This window comes from Varanus komodoensis, unplaced genomic scaffold, assembly GCF_004798865.1.
Source record: "Varanus komodoensis strain SLA01 unplaced genomic scaffold, ASM479886v1 scaffold47, whole genome shotgun sequence".
Classification (NCBI taxonomy): Eukaryota; Metazoa; Chordata; class Lepidosauria; order Squamata; family Varanidae; genus Varanus; species Varanus komodoensis.
This window is the reverse complement of record NW_025336045.1, coordinates 1-23,500: the sequence shown is the minus strand read 5'-3', so window position 1 is coordinate 23,500 and position 23,500 is coordinate 1. Positions and strand designations below refer to the sequence as shown.

Below are 23,500 nucleotides of genomic sequence, written 5' to 3'. Positions count from 1 at the left end.
AAGATATGATTGCATGAAATGTAATTAAGAAGATACATAGAAGAAAAACTCATAAAGGTAGATTTGTTTTTAAATGGTCATTTTGTCAGTGGTAGATTGAGCTTTGGCTAACAGAAAAGTAGCTACACATATGTGACGCATTTTACCCTTGCCATACCATCTTACCTGGCAGCATATTTCATAGCATTTTATCTTGACTCTCACTTAGTTTAATGATGTCAGTTTTCTTTTTCAGAACAGTTATCTAGTCAAAGTAAAACTAAAATCATACTCTGTGACAGCCTGATGCCCTCAAGATGTTTTAGACTTCAGCTCCCATCACTCCCAGCTACTCTGGCCAATAGTTTGGCATACTAGGGGTTGTATCCTCCAAAACATCATCTCCAGCTGCCAGGCTGGAGAAGAATGGGAAGTTTGTTTTACAGTCCATTATCACCAGTCAGCTCATCATGATCTGCTGTCATCTGCTACATCATCTTACATGTTAAAATTGACCCACACCGAACGGGACACTGGGACACAGTAAGAATTATATGGGTAAAAATAGGAAAAAAAACATTTTGAAACTGACTGGTCCACTTAATCTTACATCTACCATTAATTTTTAAAGTTTAAATTACCTGAAAAAGAAATGTGTGTTTTCTGTTAGCCAAAAAGGATAGTTATGAAACATTGCTTTTGTTTTCTTTTGGGGGAGAACTGTATTTGTTTCATTGTTGGAACATTGCATGTAGGTAGTATTTAAAAGTCCATTTATCTTAAAACAACAACATCCCCAAACAGCACTTTTTACTTCCACTTGCCAGAAGGAAGATGGAATGATACATTTGAACAGTTTATCCTTTATTAAAGCATTGTGGCCTGGATCCAAAGAAATGTACAGCTAAACTCCATGTACTCAACAGAATTTTCCACTTCTATTTACTAAACAGCAGCTTCAATTTTGAGATGGTTCGTTGAAAGTAGTGTGTGATAAGGAATGGCAGATCTTCATTCCAGGTACAGCAAATTAGTCTGCTCACTTCAAGTTCTTGGGCATTCCAAAAAGTAGCTGTTTCGATCCCTGCTTATTTGCAGTCCATAAAGAATAAATTGGAGTAAGAGGCTATGCACATGCAGAGAACTGTGTCTGTACTTGGGCTCCCCTTATTGGACCAGGACAATGCATACATGAAAATCTGGAGCAGGATGTTTAATGGAAATATGCATGTACTTATGGAATGTAACTTAGTTGAGATAGGGATTCTCTTTTGGGACTGACTGATGGCAAAACGGCACCGTTAATTGGCTGCATCGAGATAGGAAGCTCCTAACTTTATTCCATTCTTGGGTTTGATCCTGCAGTGATAACATACCCAAAACTTTCCTTTTTCATTCCACAGAGATAGTTTATAGATTTAGGTATATTGCAGTATTGTACACACAAGGGAGTAAGTCCAGTTGGACCCACTGGGCTGGATGCAGCAACAGCTTGTCATGGATGGAAGGTTTTGATTCAAGGAAGGCTCTTCCACTGATTGAACGGGGAGGGGAGACTGTCTGCCAACCCCTCCACACACTCATTTGCTTCCTGAAGATCTGCTGGAAGAGATGGCAGAACGGGGAGGGGAAGGCAGCCAGCCAGTACTACCTTTCCAAGTCCCACCATGTCAATGGGGAGTGTTCTGATAGGAACTCTGCTTGTGGATGCTCCCCTCCACCCCAAAATACATCTATGCATCCAACATGGTGCAACTTCTGAATGAAAATGTATAGGGTTGCATTATTAGAATTAGACTGCAAAGTTTTTCCTGGACTGTACCACTTCAGGCTCAGGCAGGGGTAATCACACATTTGTATGTTTTCCCAAACAAATGAAAAGGTTAGGCTGAGCATTATCTCTTTGGCATGCTTTTTAAAATATGCATAGATTTTTGGGGAGGGTAGCAGTGACTTTATCATTCAAAAATATCCCCAGGTACAGCCTTGTACAACAATCCAGAAAAAACTTTGCTGTTGAATTTCTGATTATATAAACTAGATATTGACCATGGCTTTGGGATATGCACAAAAAATTAAGACCAGGGCAACTTCAACCTTAAGCACATGTTCTTGTTGGGGGACGTAAATGGAATTTATATGCATATAATGTTAGAATTGCAGCCTCAGAAAATAGGAATGCTTTCCCTCACAAATTGTTTGACATTCCAATCTGTTGGATACAGTTATACTAAACACTCAATATTTGGAATACTAAAATATTTTTAAGTGGTGAATATATTCTGTAAACTTCAATCTTTTTAAGAACCTTAAAGGTATTATTAGTATTGAACAACTGAAGCCATTCCATCCTTTATAGCTGATCATTTCATAATCAGTACTTCTGAAGTGAATCTGACAGTTCTTAGCAAAATTTTCTATTGATTAGTTTTACCAACTGAAATTTAACAACAATTTTGTCAAAAATTTGTACATTTTCCACTTGGTGATACGATTCTTCAACTGAACTTTAAAGCACAACAGTTTATTGTACTTCAGCAAATGCAGAATCTTTATATATATAAAATGTATTTTTACATGTTAGCAATTCAGCTAGGAAGCGTTTCTATTTTGTCAGTGCTAGCAGTACAGTCCTACTCATGCCTGCTCAGAAGGAAGGCCTGTTTACTTCAATTGGACTTACCTGAGAGTGTGTATAGGACTGCAGCTTAACAGCACAAATTGCATGGAAAACCCAGTTGTGTGATCTGTAGTTGTTGGAAACTCAGATGAGAACTAAATTTAACGGCAGCTGTGTTGCTGGCACTGAAAGCAGCAGTCCTTGACATGTTACTAGGGGCAAGAACTGACTAATACAGAGCAGTTGCATTTAGTGTCAAGATGTGTACCCCCATAAAGGCTAGTTAAAACCCAAGTGTTCCAAAACCAATAGTGGTCACCACTGATTAAAGATGTAAATATGGAGAATGAGTACACTTGCCACAGCACTGATTCTTTGACACACACTTTGGAACTCCATTTAATTTTAATTCCAATTTTATGACATTCTGTAGTTCACCCTTTAAAAAGTGTTTCTACATTTTTCTATTCATCTGTTCAGGGTGGCTTATAATGTTTGTGTAGCTACTGCAGTACTAATGGATCTATTGCTATAGTGTATTTGAAAATTTATAAGACAGAGTTCATTAAATATAATAAAATAATTTTTAAAACCGACTGATGCCTTTTGTGATCTTTGATCCCTTTTTGCTGGATCTCTAAACTGCAATGTATAATTATAATAAAAATGGCAAGTGCTTGAAAACTTGTGGTGGTAGGAAGTATTTCACTTTTGAAACTAGACAGGTTGACAACCATTTCTCTGAACTGCTTTTTTGGACTGGGAGTTTTCCTAGCAAGTGCTATCAGAGATGGATGCCAATTCCTCATGTGCATTGCCAAGCTCATACTAACTTTTCTTCACACAGTTGTGTACCTGTGCACGATTCAATAGAGGAGTGCAAACAGTACTCTAATAAAACATTGGCAAATCCCATTCTCCATTTCAAAGGAAAACTGCTTATATAAGGTGTTTGCGGCAGAGAAAGTAGGCAAGAGGAATTTCCCCTTACAGGATTGAACTACTTTTGTTTCAATAATGTGCAAAAGAATTCAATTGTCCAGTGCCTGTGAAAGAAAAGGTATGGTGTCTATAACCTAGTATGAAAAACGAGTCTAACAAGACATGACATTCATTCTGTCTGTCTATACCTGTTCTTTAGAATGGAATGTGTTTATGAAAGACAAAAGCAAAGAAAGAATGGCAACTAGATGTGACAGCAAATACCCATAAAGGGCTTTCCCATGTAAGTCTTTCAAGTAGTCCCCCATCCCAGGTAAACACCCTTCACATCACTTGGCTCATTAACCTGAGATTTCCTGTATTAGCAACTGACGATTTGCCTGCAAATTTAATCCAGTTTTGTCAAGCAGTACCAAAAATCATTTGAGTTAGTCTCTCTCTCTCTCTTTCTTTCTCACACACAGAGTTCATCAACCAAACAACTCTCTGAAATGGTTCACAATTATAGTTGATGGAAGATTTGGACTTGGCTGCCAAATCAAATCATGCACCCTCCAATTTCGGTTGAGCTAAAAGACTGTTTTCAGAATTGCCAGATCAGGGCAACCACTGATTCATGTGGTTGATGGACACATATATGAAAGTTGCTGGCTCGGTCCCTAGGTACTACATCCATTTTCAGCTACATGAGTGCACTGGACAATCCAACAGCATAACCAGGCTTCTAAGAAAGGGCAGCACCCACTAGATGAATAGGCCTAGGACTCTATTAGGCAGTTAATCAAACATGCAATGAAAATGTCTATTTATTTGTGAGCTGCCCCAAGGCTTCGGCGAATGGGGTGGCAGAGAAATTTAGAAGAAAAAAAAATGTGTACCCAGTAACACAATTACCTGCTGCAGTGGAAATAGTTTAGGAAAATCATGATAAAGCTAGCACAAGGATAAGCCTACTAGAATGTTGCTTCTACACTTTCAAAATTAAGCTATCAACACAATAACTCCGAATCCAACAGTAGGATTTTGCTTTGGATTCATTCACATCACCATACTGGCAATGCTAAGAGCATACTGCTGGTTCTTAAGTGGGCCTGCTAATACTGACGCACTCATTGTAGACAAGCTTTCCTGCAGGAGCCAGCTAAATAACAATAGCAGTCAGATGTATTATCCTACCTAAAGAGCTCTCCATATATTGAATATACTTCAATTCACTTATGGAATGTGCTCCCCAGAGAGGTCCGCCTGGCGCTGTCATTTGTTTTTCGGCGCCAGGCCAAGTCCTTTTTATTTAAACAATATTTTAATAATGGTTAATATTTATTGTTTTTTTAAATTTTTAGTCAGGGTGAATCCAGATTTTATATGTATCTATTTATATGATTATTATGTTGGAAGCTGTCCCGAGGCTTATGCGAATGGGACGGCATACAAAAATTCCAAATAAATAAATATGCTGTATGTTTAGTTGTTCATTGTGTTTGAAACATTTGTTTCTCTGAACTCTATATCAAAACTGATCAGTCTACAGCTATTGTTCATGGCTATTAAAGCAATGTCAGAACGCAGGTTTCCTATTGGTATGAACATGTGATCCCTCTGCTGGGTTATATTAAGATTATCAACCATAAGTAATTAAAGACATGCCTTTTCTACAACGCCATGCTATATATAACAAAGGGGGTTCATGTTTTTAAGAATTCATGTTCCATCCAGGGATTTAGCGGTATAAATTTAGTGATGCAAATGAGGTTCGGTATAAAGTTGTTTTATACAAACTCTGCCCCATAACAACAGAATTGCAACAAAGCAGCTACAATTGTAATGATCTCATAACTTGTTAAGCATAACTTCCATTCTCAGAAATGTTGTCTGGCAGCTCATCTAACTTGCACCTTTCCTACAAGTTTGCACAGGAAACTCTCCTGCTGCAATTTAAGGTAAGGGAATCAAAACCATACAGCTCTTCATCAATAACTTTCTATTTCCTTGAAACATTGTAGTTTCTATCCATAGTAAGATTTCTTACTTCATGTATTCAAAATGTTGCATGCTTTTGATTAGTACAAGAAAATGCTGTTCAACTGTTTTAATTTATGCATGTAGGTATATTTTTAATTCACCCAATAACATAAGTTCTTTAGGAGGAATTACAAAAAGCTAAAATAATGGCACCAGTTCAACACATTGAAAAGTTGATTAGCTGGGGAAGAGAATGAATCCAACTTTTTATTTCCCCCCACAAGACCAGCTCTGTGAAATCTCAAAAAACAGACAAGCAAATGATTACACATGAGCAGTACATTGCTGAAACAGGTTGGGAATACTTGCACAGCAGCCATTTGTGTACACGATTTCCCTATGTGACTTAGGATATGGATTGCAGAAACAGGATGAGGGCAAATAGGATGTCACATTTTTAAATATGTTTTTATTGTCCTTTTATATATCAGTGGAAATAAAGTATGCATGTATTTCAAAATTATGCAAATATGCAGCCAAATATAATTTGCTTCAAGGTGAAATACTAATTCAAGGTAAGATTAAAGGTATGGCTAGCTAAGACTTTTAAAATACTGAAACACATAGCCCATTTTGCAAGGATCTGCTCTCAGTCTCAAAGTGGAGAGGTCCATCATAAACTTTGAATTTTCTTGAAATGTATTGAACTTAAACATCCAAATCATATGCACATTTACTCAGGAATAAATCCAACTTAGTGCAATGCATACAGCATTGCAATCTTACTTTGCATTCCCATTTATATATAAACCGCTAAGACTAGTGCCAATTGCCTTCTCAGTAAACACATCAGCACGAGGCTTTGGAGTAAGGGCCAATCCTTTAACATACCTAGAAAATTTCAGATTTCTGATCTTCTGAGTGCTATACAGGCTAGGATTTAAGTCTCCTGCAGAAGTGGAGCTGAGTCCATTCAGTGTTAATTTTTTTTCAGACTCTGAAGGGCTTTTCTTCTTCTCTAAACATCCCTGAGGACTACTGAAACAGCTATCAGGGATAAGGCCAGGTTTCATTTGCTGGACAAGCAATCCAGTCCCTGGTATAAAAAGTTCCTGCTCGATCTGTTTTTCAAGATACATCTTTGCTTGGGATGCTAATGGATTGCCTTTGGTTGGTACATCTTCCCAAGTTAATGGATTATACACAAGATGTCCATCAATAGGGCACGCATTTTCTTTATGCAACCAACGGTCAATGCATTTCCGGTGGAACTGAAAAACAAAATGCATAAGGGACTATATCTTAGTAATTTTCCATTCAAATCTTTTTGAGTCATATCTTATGGGTATGACCAAAAACAATTCTTTGCTAAAAGGACAGATTCTTCTTCTGCATTAGAAAAAAATCAGACATACCATAAATGTTATTCCATTTTGTCAGTGAAACTGATCCAAATCACAGGAGCATTGGGCTCAAGCAGTATAATTAACTTTAGCATTAGCTCAAATGGAATTGACTGTTGTAAATCAATGCACTTAAAGAGTCATTAAGTTCTTGACTCGGTGAAAATTCCACAACTGAATTGATACTTTACAAAATCCACTGCCAATTTTCATAGGGTCTCTCAACTTACAGGCCAATGTTTTCACTTTCCTTTATTTTACATCCTTTGACTCAAGCCCATGGCTACATGTGCACTGTTCACGTGATGTGTTGTGCCAATGGATGCAACACAGTTCATGGGATGCTTTTATAGGGAGACACATAATCTCCAAAATCCTTAAAAATATTTTTGGTGGGCAGCCGCAGTCAGATCTATCTTTTATTTACCTTATGATTACATGGCAGGTATCTTGCAACTTGGCCAAGACAAAATATCTTCAAGCAGAGTCTACATTGCAAACCTGGATCAAGTAAACTGCTGCATTTCCTAACCAGCACAGTAGGCAATGAGTTCACTATGTGCTCCGGTGTGCAACTGAATCTGAAAAGCAAATAATATGATGTGATAATGGTTTGTCTGTGCTCCTCACTCCCCTTTTTGAATTTATTTCTAAATGTTAGTGCAAGTTACACTGTTACAGTATTTTTGAAATCACTAAGTTTTATAATGGATTTGTTACCCATAATCTAACAAAGCATAAATATGATAACACTGTAGTAGTGCTCATTTCAGCAGGACTATAGTACGGGGTAACATCCCCTATAAAATATTTAAGACCAGGTTAAAATATGTGAAATGACTGTTTTCCCCCTAAACTGTTTATGGTTCCCCTTCTCAAGTAACATTTCTTTTAACTAAAAAGGATTCCAGTGAAGTGCATTGAATTTCTCATCTTACATCTCCTTGTCCTTTTCCTCTTTAGACTGTTCCTCTGTGGATAGCTGCCCTATTGGTTCCACTGATCGCCATCTCTGATTCCTTTTCTAGAAGATGAACCAAAAAAGAGGGGAAACCCACTAAGCAATAAAAATAATTAAGGAAAATTATCAATGTTTGCTATTTGATATTATTAACAGAGGAAAATGCTTTTTCTTTTGTATAAAAGATAAAGACTAGTTTACACTAAGGATCTTAAAGACAACACTGCCCTTTGAAGAGTTTGTTATCAGAAGCACTGCAGGTAGCAAGGCAGTGTGTTTGTACAACGATGAGTATCTGTAGCATACAACTGGAGCTGGGCTCAAAAGCCTTAGCCCATGTAGGTCTTAATACATGATCCGCAAGAATATTATGCACTAAGCCAGAGTGGAAAACATGTTTCTACCTACAACTCCCATCAGGCCTAGCACAGCCAACAGAGAGCAATGATGGGAGTCGCAGTTTAACACATTGGAGGGATTATACTTTCCCCATCCCTCAGGGAAAATCAGAGTAGAAAGATAGCTTTTTTGCAGTAGTCACTGCAAACTTAACATTTAGAGAAAAGCATCAGATTTGATCTTTGAGCTAGATCAAATCCCTAATTTGACAGAAGTGCCTTGCAAGGATTTTGGAGATGCTATGTCTCCAATAACTACCTCCCATGAAACACATTGCTGTTAGTTGGTGCAACACTTGTCAGATTAAGAGCACAGTGACAGGTAGCCAAGGGCCTGACTGAAACGAACACACCATTTTTAACAAGAAAGCAGTTGAGGGTAGAAATATTCAAGCAGTTTTGCCTGCTATATAATATACGCATGTCTATTCAGAAGTAGGTCCTGCTATGTTCAATGAAGCTTACTGCACAGGATGGTATCTTTATTCTCCAGTTTGTTTATATCCTGTCTTGTTTCCTTCCAAGGAACTCAAAGTGGATTACATAATTCTTTTCCTCCACTCAATCTTCTCCTCACAGCAATGGTCCTGTGAGGTAGGCTGGGCTGAGAGTCTGTGGCTGGCCCAAAGACACCCAGCTGGCTCCATGGCCAAATGGAGACTAGAACCCAGATTGACTGACTATGGAAAGACATTCAGCAACATCCAGAGAAGACAAGAAAAAAGAAACCACAGATTTTTCTTCCATAGAACTGATTCCTAGGCAGACCCTTCCAACAGGATTGTTTAACTGTAACTGTATTAATGTTTGTCTCTTGGATTAAGATATATTTTAAAAGAAGGAAGGTATTTATACTGTACCTCTCGGAAAACAAAAGGATGAGGATGACAAAAACTTTTATAACACCAATAACACAGGTAGTATTCCGCACATTCAGTACACCTTGAAACAAAAGAATAGTATTAGTAGTTTCCTAATTATACAAGGAATCTTGTTGAAAACGTATTGTTTAGATATAAACAAGTTAACATCTTAAAAATAAAATTGACTTGCTAAATTGGTGAGTATGCAACGAGTATGCACGCTCACGCCTGCTCACAGGCACAAGTGTCCTCACACACTTTTCAAAGAAGAAGAATCTCTGCTCTCCTTTACTTCAGATCTCAAAACTAATCATTCTCAAAGCACATATTACTTCATTTAAGACAAGCCTGCTAGTCAACTGGAAATAGATAAAGTGAAGAGATAAGCAGCATAGGGAAGAAAATGCTTGACAAAATCATTCTTCTCAAATGGACACTAGGTGGAGCAATAGTCTTTCAACCCCTAGCATTTTTAAATGTTGATTGTTACCCTTGATTGATCGGGGAAATATTGTTTGCTTTTGGCTGTTGTAATCTTGTAAATACATTTTAAATTTGAGATTTAGTGATGTTTTAAACCAAAATGGGTAAGTTTCACATTCAAGACATAACAAGTAAATAAGCTACAAGCTGAAATTTAATTTACAACTTCCTATTTTAAGGTTTACATAGATAAATCTAATCCAGCCATTTATGTAGAGATTACTGATTGAATTAGATTTTGTACTGGACCCTATGCTCCAAGATTCATAAATAAAGTAAATGGGAACTCTGCTTTTCAGTGACAGACAGCTCAATGCAATGCATATTTATGGAGAATACACTGAACTATTTTCGATGAGGCTTATTCCCTGGTGTGGTTAGGACTGCAAATCTAGACTATCAAAATGCATTTTCATGAGGAAATTCTGAAGAGTGGAACTACATACATACATAGTTTTGTAGATAACCTTGTGGAATTTTCAGACAACTAACATATACAAACAAATATTAATAACAAAGGTTGCATCAATATGTATGAAGCTTAATACTTGGCTAAGGAAAAGTTAAAAATATCAGAAACATATTAGTGAAAATAGAATTATTTAACAGCTTAAAATGTTTACTTGTAGCAATTTCCCTCAATGGGAAATACTCTGCAATTATTGCAAGGGATTCCAAGGTGTTTGTCCAGACGCTGTTTCTCTGCTACAGTCATAAGTCTTTTGGAGTTTCTGAATTCTTCCAAGATAAGCTTCAATGGTGCAAAATGTTCCCTGCACAGAGGGCACTTCACCAAAGAGTCTTTTTCTAACTCCGTCTGATGGTCAGCCCAAATCTTCATACATAAGATGTGTACATTATTGCCACAACCAAACCTACAGAAAATTAAGTATTAATTATAATATCTTCAAGGGAATTCATATGAAGTGGTCTTTGAAATTATAAAAAGTTATTACAAATAAATACTAGTCTAGGTTTATAACTAAAAAAACAAGTAATATATTCCTGCCTAATAATACATACACTTCTCTTAGCACATAGATACATTTCCTTAGGGTGCAATCCTATTCATATTTAGACAGAAAAGAGCTTACAACTCCTGGCATGCCCCATACAGCATACTTGGGAAGCATAGGCCTTTTGTCCATCTAAACTTGTTATGATTGTGCCTTTTATTTAGAAGTACCAGACACTGAGGACACTCCACTAAATTTTAACACTGTCCCTTGTGTTGTCTCTGACTAAGCACAGTAACATGATTGAGCACAGTTAAGCTGTGAAAATTTAACAAATCTTAACAGTACAAAATACCACTGAGTTCAGTGGGATTTACTCTGAGATAACCCGGTATAGGATTCCAGCCTGAAGAGGTTTATTTTAAAAATCCAACTTATTCTGTGTACAAACAAAGAAGTGACAATGAGAAGTTGTTGAAAGGAACCTGCTCTATATATTGGTACTTGTGCCTACTCCACAGTTAAGTTGCACTAGCCTGTTCCTGCTGCAAACTGCTAAATGTTTCAATTCCACAAAGGGAAATTTGTCCATAGCTGCTGGAAAAAAAGGTGTTTCAATTTTTTAAAGCTCTGAAATGGTTAGAATGTTATTTCTAACATTTACCTTAATAAATGTTAAGGTAATGTTAATGTTAATTCAACATTATTTACCTTAATAACTGAGAAGTCCTAATTTTTTTCTTGCTTAATTTATGGTGGCCAGATCAAAGAATCCTACATGAATTAATTGTGTCTACCAATTCCCAGCTCTGTCCTCCTTTGTATGTGGATCATCCACATGTAAACCCATTCAGAAACATCCCTTAACATAGATTAAACAAATACTGAAATTAAAATAACCAGAGTTCATAATGGAACTGAGGTTATGAATGTACATACTTCAGAACTCACCCAAAGACTTTACTATACTATACACCTCTTAAGTCCCTGAAAATCTGTTGTCTGCCCTAAGACACTGAAACTGGGAGCCCCTAAGGGACCCTGAATAACAACTAAAAAGCTTTCAACTCCTTGACCCATTCAAAAGTGTATTTTCATTTTAAAAAATAACCCTTAAGGTACCAAGCTTCCCTTACTTTTCCTCAACCTGTGCTGACCAGCCGTTCCACAAACAAAACGAGAAGGAAAGGGATGTTTCCCACGCTCCTTTCCCTACGCAGACCTTCCCCTTGCTTTTTCCCTTCATACTCCCTCACCTCTTCACAACAGCCTCACTCTTTCTCCCCACCCCTTGCTATTTTCCCTCCCAGTTTCAGCCTTATTTCTCGCCTTGCTTGTTTTTCTCCCCCAGCTTTGTTCTCTTTCTGGCTTCTCACTCTTGCCTAGTTCTTCAAGGCACCCTCCCAGGTGGCGGCTCTGATCACAAAAGAGGTAGGAACAGCACATGGGGTCAAGTTAGGAAAAAAGCCTTCCAGGAAAGGTATGTGGCTGGGTTTGTACAAGGCAAACAGCTTTGTGCGGTTTCCACAGCACACAGATTTTGCCCCAACCTACTGGTCAGATGATCATGTGTTTCTGTCCTCCTAGCCTTCCCTCACATCCCAGCAGCCCCTGCAATTGAACTCCTAGACATTTCCTGTCTTGTTTATGAGCCACAGCTGCCTCCTTTTGACTGGTCCACTGCAGTCCTAGGGCAGGTTCCCCACTCCTCCGCCCCAAGTGTGCCTACATGTCTGTGACACTTCTACCCACTCCAGCCTCCACATAGTTTTTATTAAATGAAAAATCATTTAATCACAGTTCTTCCTTCCTCCATGTATTTTCATGCTGCCTTCTTGTTTCCACAACTAAGCAAATAAACAAGGAAAAAATCCAGCTGCTTAACCAATAGGAATAAAGTGAGGAAAGACCTATTTGTTGCTAGGGTGCTGAGGGCAGTAGAGATCAAAGGCACAAAGCAACCACTTCCGTGGACACTCTTGCTAGGGGACTCTATGGAGTTTCCATACGAACAATGGTAAAATAGTGATTCTGGGTCCAGAGGACCAAAGAAGTCATGGTTAAGTGTGGCAATCTTAGAACAGACCAGTGATTCCCTCTGTGGTTTTGGAAATCCTATCATGCAGGAACTCTGGAATTGGATCTGAATTACATAACAGACCCACAGAAGTAAGATTTTACCATAGCTTCTCATGTCATACAAATCTGCCATGTGTGTCTGTGTGTGTGTGGGATGGGCAGATGAATGCTACTGAGGTCTATTCAGAAGTAATACCCATTGTTTTACATAACATGCATAGGATTCTACTTAAAATGAGTATTTTGTTGTGTTTCTATGCAGACTGCCTTTGGAATTGTGACTGTTCCTTTGCTTGTACTCAGTTTTTGGGTGAATTGTTTTCTCTTGATTAGCTATCACTCCATGACAGCCAGAATGCGTTAGTCACATTCCCCATGGGAATCATTTTGTGGTGGTCCCCAGAGCAGTTTCTCAAATTTCCAAATATGCCCCTGGGTCTAATACAATATATTTTTGAAGATATATTAAGAACACTTTTCTTTTATGCTGTTGTTTTCTGACAACTTAGTTAAACAAAACATTTGTGAAAATTTCAGTTTTTCATAGCAATTTACTCAATAATAGAGATCTTACCTGCAGTAAGTGACAGGAAGCATTTTCTTGAGCAATGTGTTGTAACAAATAGGGCATACATCCTCATTATCAATTTCTTTTTGTTTAATGTACCCATCATCAGCTCCCTTCAAATCCCTAGCAGTTATTCTTGGTTGGGGAGCAACTTGTAGACCTTGAAGCATGTAGTTAATTTCTCTTTCCACAAGACCCAATTGTAAAGCATCTATAGAAAAGTTCAAAGTTGAAAATTTCTGATAAAGTATCATTCTAGTTGGTTTCCAACTAAATCAGTAATCTAACAAGTAGTCCACTCTAGATCTACACACAGACAACATAGTTCGGGGTTGAGGAGGACACAAACCCTTTCTGGAGACATTGTTTGCAATGCATATGGAAATCAATCAGAACATTTCCCATGTAGCTAGATCGAACCAACCATCTGAAAAGTGACTACTAACCATCTAAAAATGATTTAGAGGATAACTAAAAAACTGTGATATATGGTTAATCCATAACAAGGAAATAAAAAATATGAGACTAGCTACTACTTACATTCATGGTCCCTTGGAAGTTTGAATTTTTTCAGTAATAACCTAAAATTGTAACAAGAAAAGCTTTGTTGTGTTTCAGCAACTTGATAATGTAGCTAAATTATCTCTATCTAAAACTATTCTAGCCTTCCTTTAAGGATAGAACCCTCCATGGGACCCAGATACATTTGTATACTCAAAGTACAGCTGTGTCCTATGTTAAGTCAGGGGAAACTATCTTGCATTCACCAGGAGTTAGGTTCTGATGTTACAACAGTTGTACTGGACAAGGTACCCAGAAAACAGCCTTGTCAAGTTTTCTTGAATGACTGTCAGTTGGTGTAACTAGAGGATGCTGACAAGGTTCTGGGACAACTTCATGCTGCCATATCCATTCTAGAACCTTGCTGTACTTGGCTTATAAAAACTAGCAGGAAGGTAAGAGCAGACTGGGCCAGATTATTGCTTCTTTGCAAGAGGAAGTGCTCCCATGCTGCCTGAAAGAAGTGATGGTACGAGTAAGGCCACTCCTGAAGAAACCCTTTCTGGACCTAGAAGACTTTAACAACTTTAAGGGGTGGCAAATGTTGCTTTCCTGGGTAAGGTCCTTGAATATATAGTGTCCAACCAGTTCCAGGTATTCTTGGATGAGACTGATTATCTGGATTCATTTCAGTTGGGATTTTGGCTGGATTTTGTCATGGAAATAGCTCTGATTGTTCTGTACCAGGAAGGAGATGGAGGAGTGTAACCCTGTCACTACTTGGTGGGTTTCAGTACCATTGACATGATATTCTGCTGAGGCACCTAAGTTGGGAATGAGGGGATATAGGCATTGGATGGCTAGTTCCAAAAGGTGGTACATGGGGAATAATAGCCCCATGTACTCTCCAGAATGGGGTTCCTCAGGGATTGATTTTATCTCCCATGCTTTTCAACATCTACATGAAACTTCTGAGTGGGGTCATCCAGAGTTTTGCAGGGCATTGCCATCAGTGCACTAATGACAGACAACTTCTTTTCATCCACAGCAGTTCAGGCTATGGATGTGCTAACTTATACATGACTACAAAAATGAACTGGATGAGGTCTAAGGAACTTCATTTCAGACACTAAATGCTTTTAGTGGGTGGTTCTCCTGACTTGACAGAAATACTCAATCTGTTCTAGTTGGGATTATACTCCCCTTGAAGGAGCAAGTTTATAGCTTGGGGGTCCTCCTGGAGCTATCTTTGTCACTTGAGCTTCAAGTGGCCTGGAATGCCTTCTACCAGCTCTGGTTGGTGGTTCAGCTATGCTCATATCAGGACAGGGGTAGCCTGCTTTCAGTAATCTATACTCTGGTAATATCTAAGCTAGACACTGCAATGCACGCTACATTGAGCTGCCCTTGAAGATTGTCAAGAAGCTGCACTTGTGCACAAGAGCCAGACTAGTAACTCTGGACACACAAAATTTGGCCTGCTTGTATCAGCTGCCTATATGCTTCTGTACTAATTCAAGGTGCTGGTCTGAAACCAAGGCATATACTGAAATGCCGTATTTTTCGCTCTATAAGACATGCCTGACCATAAGATGCACCTAGTTTTTAGAGGAGGAAAACAAGAAAAAATATTCTGAATCAAATGGGCACATAATCACAGGCACATTCCCCATCACTTCCCCATGGGCTGCACATCTGACAGACTTACTGCACACACATATTCACTCTATAAGACACACAGACATTTCCCCTTTCTTTTGAGGGGGAAAAAGTGCGTCTTATAGAGCAAAAAATACGGTACATAGACCACCTATGCCAAGTATAACCTACTCATACACTCACTCAATATCTTAGGCCTTCCTCTGAGTGCTACCTCTGATGGGGGTTTGGTTGGTAGTAAAAGGAAGATATGTGGCAAATCCTGATTATGCAGCAATCTCCACTGAGGCCTGCTTGACACCAACTCTATCCATTCAGTACCAGGTTCAGACTGCCCTCTATGCTGAAGCATTTAACAGTTCTTCTTAATACATGGGATGGGGTGGGGAGATGCTTAATAGGCCTAGTTGTATTAATTGTCATCAGTGCACTGATGACACACAGCTCTCCTCTTTCATCTCCAGCAGTTCAGACTATGGTTATGCTAAACAAATTTGACTGGTGCATCAAGACCCATACCGGGTCACAACCTGACCTAATGGGGGTCACAACAGCGGTAGTACCATTATCCATATGTATTTGGACTGCCAAATGCAGTGTTTGGACTAGAGGTGGGTTTTGAATGGAAAAAGTTTAAGGTGTCTTTACCATGCTGCATCAGGCTTTATTTAAAAGTATAATTCTTTGATTTCAGTACGTATCTACTTAAGGATGTTCTGAGTAGCACTCTTACAATTCTCTACCCACTTCCCACTAATCTTCTTCTCCTTCTGCATCTCCACTTTTTTAAAAAATCACTTTAGCCCTTTCCTAAGTGTCCTCTCGTTTTATCACTCCTTTTTGAGGACACTCTTCTTCCCCAGTCATTTCAAAATATTTACTTGAATTTAAAACAAAAACAAAAACTGAGCAACTGTGTCCTTGAGTATAAATAATATAGGTATATGGTTTCATATTTAAAAATCAATTTACCAGCAGATATGTTTACAGAGGTCCTTGTCTTTCACAAATACTGAGCAGGTGCATGAGTGGGGGTTCCCCAGGGACACCTTATGCCACAGCAACAGAAAGAAAATGCTTTTTAAAACATGTAACACAATGCAACATGGAGATAAATGAAGGCTGATATGACAATGAAAATATATCTAGAATGTTTACTAACCCCTTTTAATTCCTCTTGTAGTTTTTCTTACACAACATATCTACAAAAAATATGCTCTGTGTTTATAGATTATAATACTAGCTTGTGCTGATGAATCTCTGCAAATGTATCTCCAGAAACTATGGCTTTTGCTGTTAGCACTAATCACTAAGCTAGGACAGGAGTAAATGGGGCATGATTGGGTTATATTATTACCAATGGCAAAATGAACTGCTCTGAGAGCTACTGAGGGATACAAATATAGATGTGAGGATCTCCAGGTGCACCCTATTCACTGGAAGTATGCATTTCACCCTTTTTTTAATACAACTGAAGTATACCAAGAAAGGGTATCAATGTGTGCCTTTCTCACATGCAGCTTTCTTTTCCGAATTAAGGCAGTGTTATGCAGCGCCTTATATACATAACCCCAAGTGAAACGCAGTGATGTCTATGCCTTAGCCTTTGCTCTCTGGAGAACCATTCCTTCTTTTTCTTACAAGTATTACATCCTGTGACACTCTCATGGCATTTTATCTAATACTTGAAAAGCTTCAAAAACTGGCTTGAGCTTACTCAACTGTTAGGAAATTAGAGGATGACTAATGGAAAAATGTAAATGCTATTTTTATTTTATGAACTTCTTCAGTCAATCATATGATTGTACTGAAGAAATCTGTTTCATGACTGGAGTTTATGACACAGGAACTGTGGCTTTGCCTCTCTGTGTTTATGGAAAGAGAAGTACTCAACAGAAGGCTGCATACACTACAAAAATGATCTTTAATAAACGATACTTAATCAGAAACAAGCTGAGTGAAAAGGTGGTAAAGCAGGCAGAACTGAACATAAATTTGTGTTGCTCTTTATACAATATGGTTATTTTCTATCCCCACCAAGTGGAGGTGGCACCAATAGTGGAAATAACATAGACCTGTTGATGCTTCTATTTATTTGGTTACTGTAAGACCTGTTACTTGAACCACAGATATGAAGACTCTCTTCCCATGGAAGTTAAATAGTAATACTATAAATGTAAAGGAGTAGTGAACAGCATATTGGAAAAGAGGCCCCCGTTTCATTTCTAAGTACTCTGGCTTTACTGAGAAATCAAGTTCCACATTCAACCAAAGAGGAGAAAGTAGCTGATTTATATAAAGTAGTGATCATAATTCCTTGGTGTGGGAAGGTGCTTTTACACATGTTCAAAGTCATTCTCTCTTCACTGTTAAGCAAGCTACAACAGATGTGAGAGTCAGTGTGATGTGGTGAAAAGTATCAGCCTAAGACTGAGCAAAAGCCAGAGTTCAACTTCCCAGCTCAGCTGTTTGTTTATTTACAGCACTTACGTACCAGCTATAAATAACTATACCTATTTATATTCTTTCATCTAAATAATTTCAGAGCAGTGAACAATAAAAGATAAAAAATAAAACACTATACTACATGCTTTTGTTTTTAAAAACAGGGCATCAATAAATGCCTATAAAATTCATTATTTGACCTTGGGATCAGCTACTCTTTCTTTCAGTCTGACCCATCTTACAGGTCACCTGCTCTCAGAAATGGAGATCAGCTATGACTTCTCTGTATATATGTCTGATGTGCTACACCCACCATCAATTCATTCCTTCTGCAAATTTGTTTTGAGACTGAATCTAAACGACAGGTTTCCAGGCCAAATTTTCTGTTTCTTCTCCCATCTCGCTTTGTTTCGTTTTGTTTTTTGAACCAACTAGTGACTAGATGAGTCCTAACTTGCTGAAGAGTTTTGGATCGAAACTCAAACGCTTACCCGCGTTTGTGGAATTTCGTGCCTAATCAAAGGACGGCCTAATTGTGGATTCCAGTATGTTTTCCCCTCTCGTAGACTAGCACTTGGCTGTCTACTTTTCTCTCACCTTAGTAAGGTTGCTATGAAGGAGAATGCAAGGGAATCAAGTTCGCCTGAATTTGGGAGCAATACTCACTACGCATGCTCCTCACGCTGAACAGAGATTCGTGGACGAAGCCATGGCACAGCCTCAGTGGGTCTGAGAGGGAAGGGGCACTGCTAGTAAAAGCGTCTCAGAAGTGACGCCAGTCCCGAAAGGCGCGATTCTTTGCAGGCAGAAAACAAGGCCTACAACTCCCAGCATGCCGCGGGAGCATACTGGGAGTTGTAGGCCTTTTTTGTTCGGTCTACACTTTCAAAGGATTGCACCTTAAAGGGCCCGTCCCCCCCTTGGCCGGTATGTGGAAACTCGTTGGGTTTTCCTCTTCCGGAGCCTCCTTTACGGTGGCCTAGCCTACCCTGTACTCCGCCGCCTGCTGCTCTTCCTCCTGCAGGACGAAAGCGGTAGGCCCCAACTCCCGCACGACGCGCATGGTACTACCCAGCGCTTGGTCCTGCCGCCAGCCCAGCTCTGGGCTGGCGGAGACTCGTCGCCGCGGCATGGCGGGCGGCCGCAGCATGGCGGGCCGCCGCCACCAAACCGTCTCTTTTCCAACGCCCAGTCTCCTCCGGCCTCTGCCGCGCGGGCGCAGGTTCCCATGGAGACGGGGGCAGCGCGACCCGCCACCGCCCCGCGCTCAGCCCTGCAAGGCTCTGAGAGGTGGCACAGGGAGGAGGAGGAACGTGGGCTAGCGGTTCCCATGGAGACGGGGGCAGCGCGCGCCTCGCCGCCGCCGCGCGCTCAGCCCTGCTTTCTTCCCGGGCTATGAGCGGTGGCAGAGGCAGGATGGAGGAGGAGGACGCGCGCAGAGGGTTCCCATGGAGACAACGTGCGAGAGGCGGTGCAACGTCCCGTCCTACCTCGTAAGGTGGTGGACGACTGGACGAACATCCTTCGTCTGATCCAGGAGGGCGTATTTTATGTTTTAACTCAGAAGTCTGCCCCAATGGATGGCATCCACTCCTAATAAAATGTGCATAGGATTGTGGTCGTAGCCCGATGGGTCCCGTTCTGATGTAGTAATGGAACAATTCGATTTAGCTACTTGTTGAAACCACTGAACTGCATACATACAAAGTAATACTGTTAAAGTTACTAGCACATTAGGACAACTTTCTGAAAATCATAGAATCAGAATAGTAGAGTTGGAAGGGGCAAGAGGGCCGTGGGTTACAACCCTTGCTCAGTGCAGGGCTGAAAGTTAAACCACCCTTCTCAGATGGCTGTCCAGTTGCATCTTGAGTGCATCCAGTGTGGGAAAGCCCAGCACCTCCCTAGGACATTGGTTCCCTGGTCATACTGCTCTAACAGCCAGGAAGTTCTTCCTGATGTTCAGCCAGAACTTGGCGTGTTCAAGCAGACATTACGACTTGGTTGCAATCCAAAATATTTATTGTGTGAACTGATAGGGTACTGTGTTTTGAGCCAATTCCCATCAGCCCCAGTCAGCACAGCAGTGGTCAGGAACACTTGGAACTGTGCTGCAAAATATCTAGAGGGTACCAGGTTGGGCAATGTTAGGTTATAGCACTGGGGTAATTTTTATTTTAGGAAAATAGGGTGGAGGCATGATAGAGGCTTATAAAGTTATGAATTATGTGCAGAAAAACGTTTTTTGCATGTACAGTGACACACTCACTGTACTCAAACTCAACCAGTACAATTAAGTGGCCATTGATAAAATATAGAAAAAGAAAGCTTCACCACTGTACAATTAGTTTATGGAATTCACTGGCACATGATGTGGCAATGACCTCTGGACTGGATGACTTTAAAAGGGATTAGGCAAATTCATGGAAAATAAAGGTATCAATAGCTATTAGGCATGACAAGTGGAACCTTCAACAAAATGTTGTGTGAAGTACTGCTGTTCAGTATACTCCATTTTGTTCTCCTACCACCCTGTATTCCATTCCCCACCATAACAGGCAACATTTCACGGTCACTGAACTCCCTCAGACTCCATTGGACTGTTTATGAGAATTTCCCCAGGTTTTCCATCCCCCACAAATATATTTTTGTCTTTCTGTCAACCTGCTGATACCTCCTTTGTGTGTGCACATTTATTTATTTATTCATTCATTTATTTAAAATATTTCTATGCCCCCTATTCTACCAACGGCATCCCTAGGAGGCTCACAATACTAAAATAACAACATCCAAACAACTCACAATATTAAAACTCAGCGATAAAATTTTAAACAGTGTTTGTGTGTGTGTGGGGGGGCAGGGGTGCCATTTTGGCTACCTAAGCAATGCTAGAGAAATGAGATCACTGCCGGGATATTATCATTAAACAAAACCTTCATCCTCAGTGGCTGTAGGCCACTGAATGCTAGTTGCTAAAAGAGTGAAGAAGGGTTATTATCAAGAAGTGTGTCTTTTGTTATGTTCTTATGTTCATTTCTTTGACATGCAGTAATCTAAAACGGACTGCTAAACTAGATGGACCATTGGTGTGAAACAGTAGTGTGGTTCTTCTATGCAAGCCCCAGTAAGAGCTTTTGGCTTTAGAATATTCAGAATATAAAATTATTGAAGGCATTTCATATGTACATATGGCAGCTTTTCTCAAGCTGATGCCCTACCAATGTGTTGGATGGTAACTCCTATCATCACCAACCAGCTGGCTGGAAATTATGGGATGTGTATTCCAACATATCTGGAAAGTGTCAGTTCGGAGAAGGCTAGCATACAGAACAGTGTTGGGTGGAGACAGGGAGGGGATGGGAAACAATGTCTTGGATCCTAAGACAGGTTCATTTGAGGAAGTTCACGAAAGGAATGTTTTCCACCTCCTCCTCCTCCCTGCAGACCTCTGAGATCCCTGAAAAGCTTCTCCGGAGGACACCCCCTCCCCTGAACAATGTGAGGTGTGGCACAGGGGAACTTCTGGGTGGAGGAGACTTTCCTTCTAAAGTTGTCTTAGGTTCCCTGCCCTCCTGCAGCAGCTTCCCAAGCCACATCCCACACTGCTCATGGGGGTTTCCCTATTCATTGGATAGGCTTTTTAGGAGCCACAGATAAGTGCAGGCGAGGAACACTCCTTCCATAAATTTCCTTATTATCTTGGGAGTCAAGCTTCCCTTAAATATATTTATGGCATGTTAAGAAATCTAGGCTAGTTAAAAGGTAGCTCTAGCTGAATGTTAATGATTTTACTGAAGTATTACTAATACTGTGTGTGGTCAGAGGAATCAGACTGTGCCTTTAAACCAAATCTAAATGGATAAATGTACTATTAAGCACTGGAACACTAAACAGATTGTTTTCTATTTCTGGCAAAATTCATCAACATTTCCAGCTATTTTTAAGAGATCCCAGCTCTGAAAGTGTTCCGTAAAAGATTTAACTTTCCCCTCTTGTAAGCATGTTTTCAGTTTCCTTAGTACAATAACCTTTGACAATTTGCCTAATAAAGCTCACTATGAATTATGATATTTTATTTGTTGGGTTCATGTTGTGCTCAACTTTGGAGACACTTTTAGTACTTCCCTTTGACTAGTGAGTTCCATACCTGTGTTTTCCATATGGACTGGGAACAGTTGCTTTCAGCTTTAATCTAATCTCAGGGATAAGAGAAATATCTTTGAAAGGATGCAGAGAAAACAAAAATAGATTTATAGTATTTGCCTTATTTGTAATACAAAGCAAACACCTAGAAATCTGAAAACAAGCAAACAAGGATGGATGTTCTTGCCAAAAAGAGCCTTTGTAGCTCTCTCCAGGGTAAACTGGATTTAAGTCATGATTTAAGTCACTATGCAAAAAGACTTGATTTAATCATGTGATTCTGCACTACCCTAAAAGTGCACTCTTCCTTGCCATAAACTGAATCCGTATTTTATGCAACTGAATTACTAACTTCCACTGAAACAGATATTTGGGAAGGCTCAGGAAGGTGAACAATCATGAGATCATCTGACCAGAAAGTTAAAGCAAAAATCCATGTGCCAAGGAAACACTTCAGGGTTGTTGACCATGTTGTATGAACCCAGCCAAGGTGTAATTAAAAGAAAATTTTGTTTGGCCACTAAGAAAATGTTTCAGTATGTATAAGCAGATTGATATATATTTAAGGGAAGCATTAAATAACACTGTATCCACTAGCATCCTGAATTGATGGTCTTAACAGTATTCTGCCACAGCCTTACCAAACCTGATGTCCTCTAGATATTGTAGGCTACAACTCCCAGCATCCACAGCCATGCTGACTGGAGCTGATGGGAGTTGAAGTCTAAAATAACTGGAAGACTCCAAGTTCTGGACTGCTGCTCTATGAAATGAATGCTCTGAATATGTTCATTGGCTCTCTGTTTTTCTACAGTGAGCTGGAATCATTTGGTGGTGAGGGACTTACTTTTAGAGATAAATCACAGAAAAACAGAGGACATTGGAATTTCATTTAGTTAGTCCTCAGGTTACATCTGATACATCAGCGTGTGTGTGTGTATGAGAAAGAGAGAGAAGGTTTGTGTCATGTTTTATGCCTCTATAACTGTATCCTGTTTCCGTTCTGTTCCTATTTCTATTGAAATTACTGGTTGTGATTCCAGTAATGTCAGTTTTATGAGGCTACTCAAATGGGGAAAGTGATGAGATGTAATGCAGATAACAAGGTAAAAAGCAGAATCCTTTGCTACTGCATTTTTTAATCAGGCACATTCCTTGTGAGAAAAATAAGGAGACTTGTTACTGCTATATAATTTAATCAAGATTGTCAAAGTTTATAGGAAGTCAGCCATTTAACTGATTTTAAATAGATTTTTTGCAAGTTTAGAAAATAAATAGCCCTTAGGCATTCATAAAATTGCAGGTGGTTCTATTGGTCAATTCAGGGCTGATGGTTGTAGTAGCTGTTTTTTTTTCCTCTTAAGGTTACTGACCTGATCTTGGATTACAGCCAAACTTGTCACCTCCCTATCTTTCAATTTGTTCATAATAAAGATGAACAGCCTAGTCTTACCTATATACCCAGCAGGTATCTATCTATCTATATATAAATCTCTCTCTCTCTCTCTCTCTCTCTCTCTCTCTCTCTCTCTCTCTCT

The 23,500-nt window shown here is 39.5% G+C and overlaps 1 protein-coding gene across 7 annotated transcripts; it reads right to left on the bottom strand.

Moving 5' to 3' along the window:
* Positions 1-5,952: 5,952 nt before the first annotated feature.
* On the bottom strand, positions 5,953-18,951 carry ZSWIM2 (zinc finger SWIM-type containing 2). 7 transcript variants are annotated; one of them, XM_044445199.1, is made up of 9 exons: positions 18,808-18,951; positions 16,347-16,423; positions 13,755-13,795; positions 13,221-13,425; positions 10,235-10,486; positions 9,126-9,207; positions 7,845-7,930; positions 7,334-7,487; positions 5,953-6,774 (listed from the first exon to the last, which is right to left on the bottom strand). In XM_044445199.1, the coding sequence occupies exons 1-9, from the start codon at positions 18,949-18,951 to the stop codon at positions 6,286-6,288; spliced, it is 1,530 nt and encodes a 509-aa protein (XP_044301134.1). In that variant the 3' UTR covers positions 5,953-6,285. The 7 variants fall into 7 exon arrangements, with proteins under 7 accessions (XP_044301134.1, XP_044301128.1, XP_044301132.1 ...); XM_044445193.1 differs by lacking the exon at positions 18,808-18,951 and adding an exon at positions 18,486-18,610; XM_044445197.1 differs by lacking the exons at positions 13,755-13,795; positions 18,808-18,951 and adding an exon at positions 18,417-18,613.
* Between the last annotated feature and the right edge of the window lie 4,549 nt (positions 18,952-23,500).

Excerpts from the sequence above, each read along its gene's own strand:
- ZSWIM2 (XM_044445199.1), bottom strand. The coding sequence starts at position 18,951 with ATGCCGCGGCGACGAGTCTCCGCCAGCCCAGAGCTGGGCTGGCGGCAG. Across the intron at positions 10,487-13,220 it reads CTTCCTGTCACTTACTGCAG|GTTTGGTTGTGGCAATAATG; the intron begins GTAAGATCTCTA and ends AATTTTCTGTAG. Across the intron at positions 6,775-7,333 it reads ACCTGCCATGTAATCATAAG|TTCCACCGGAAATGCATTGA; the intron begins GTAAATAAAAGA and ends TTTGTTTTTCAG.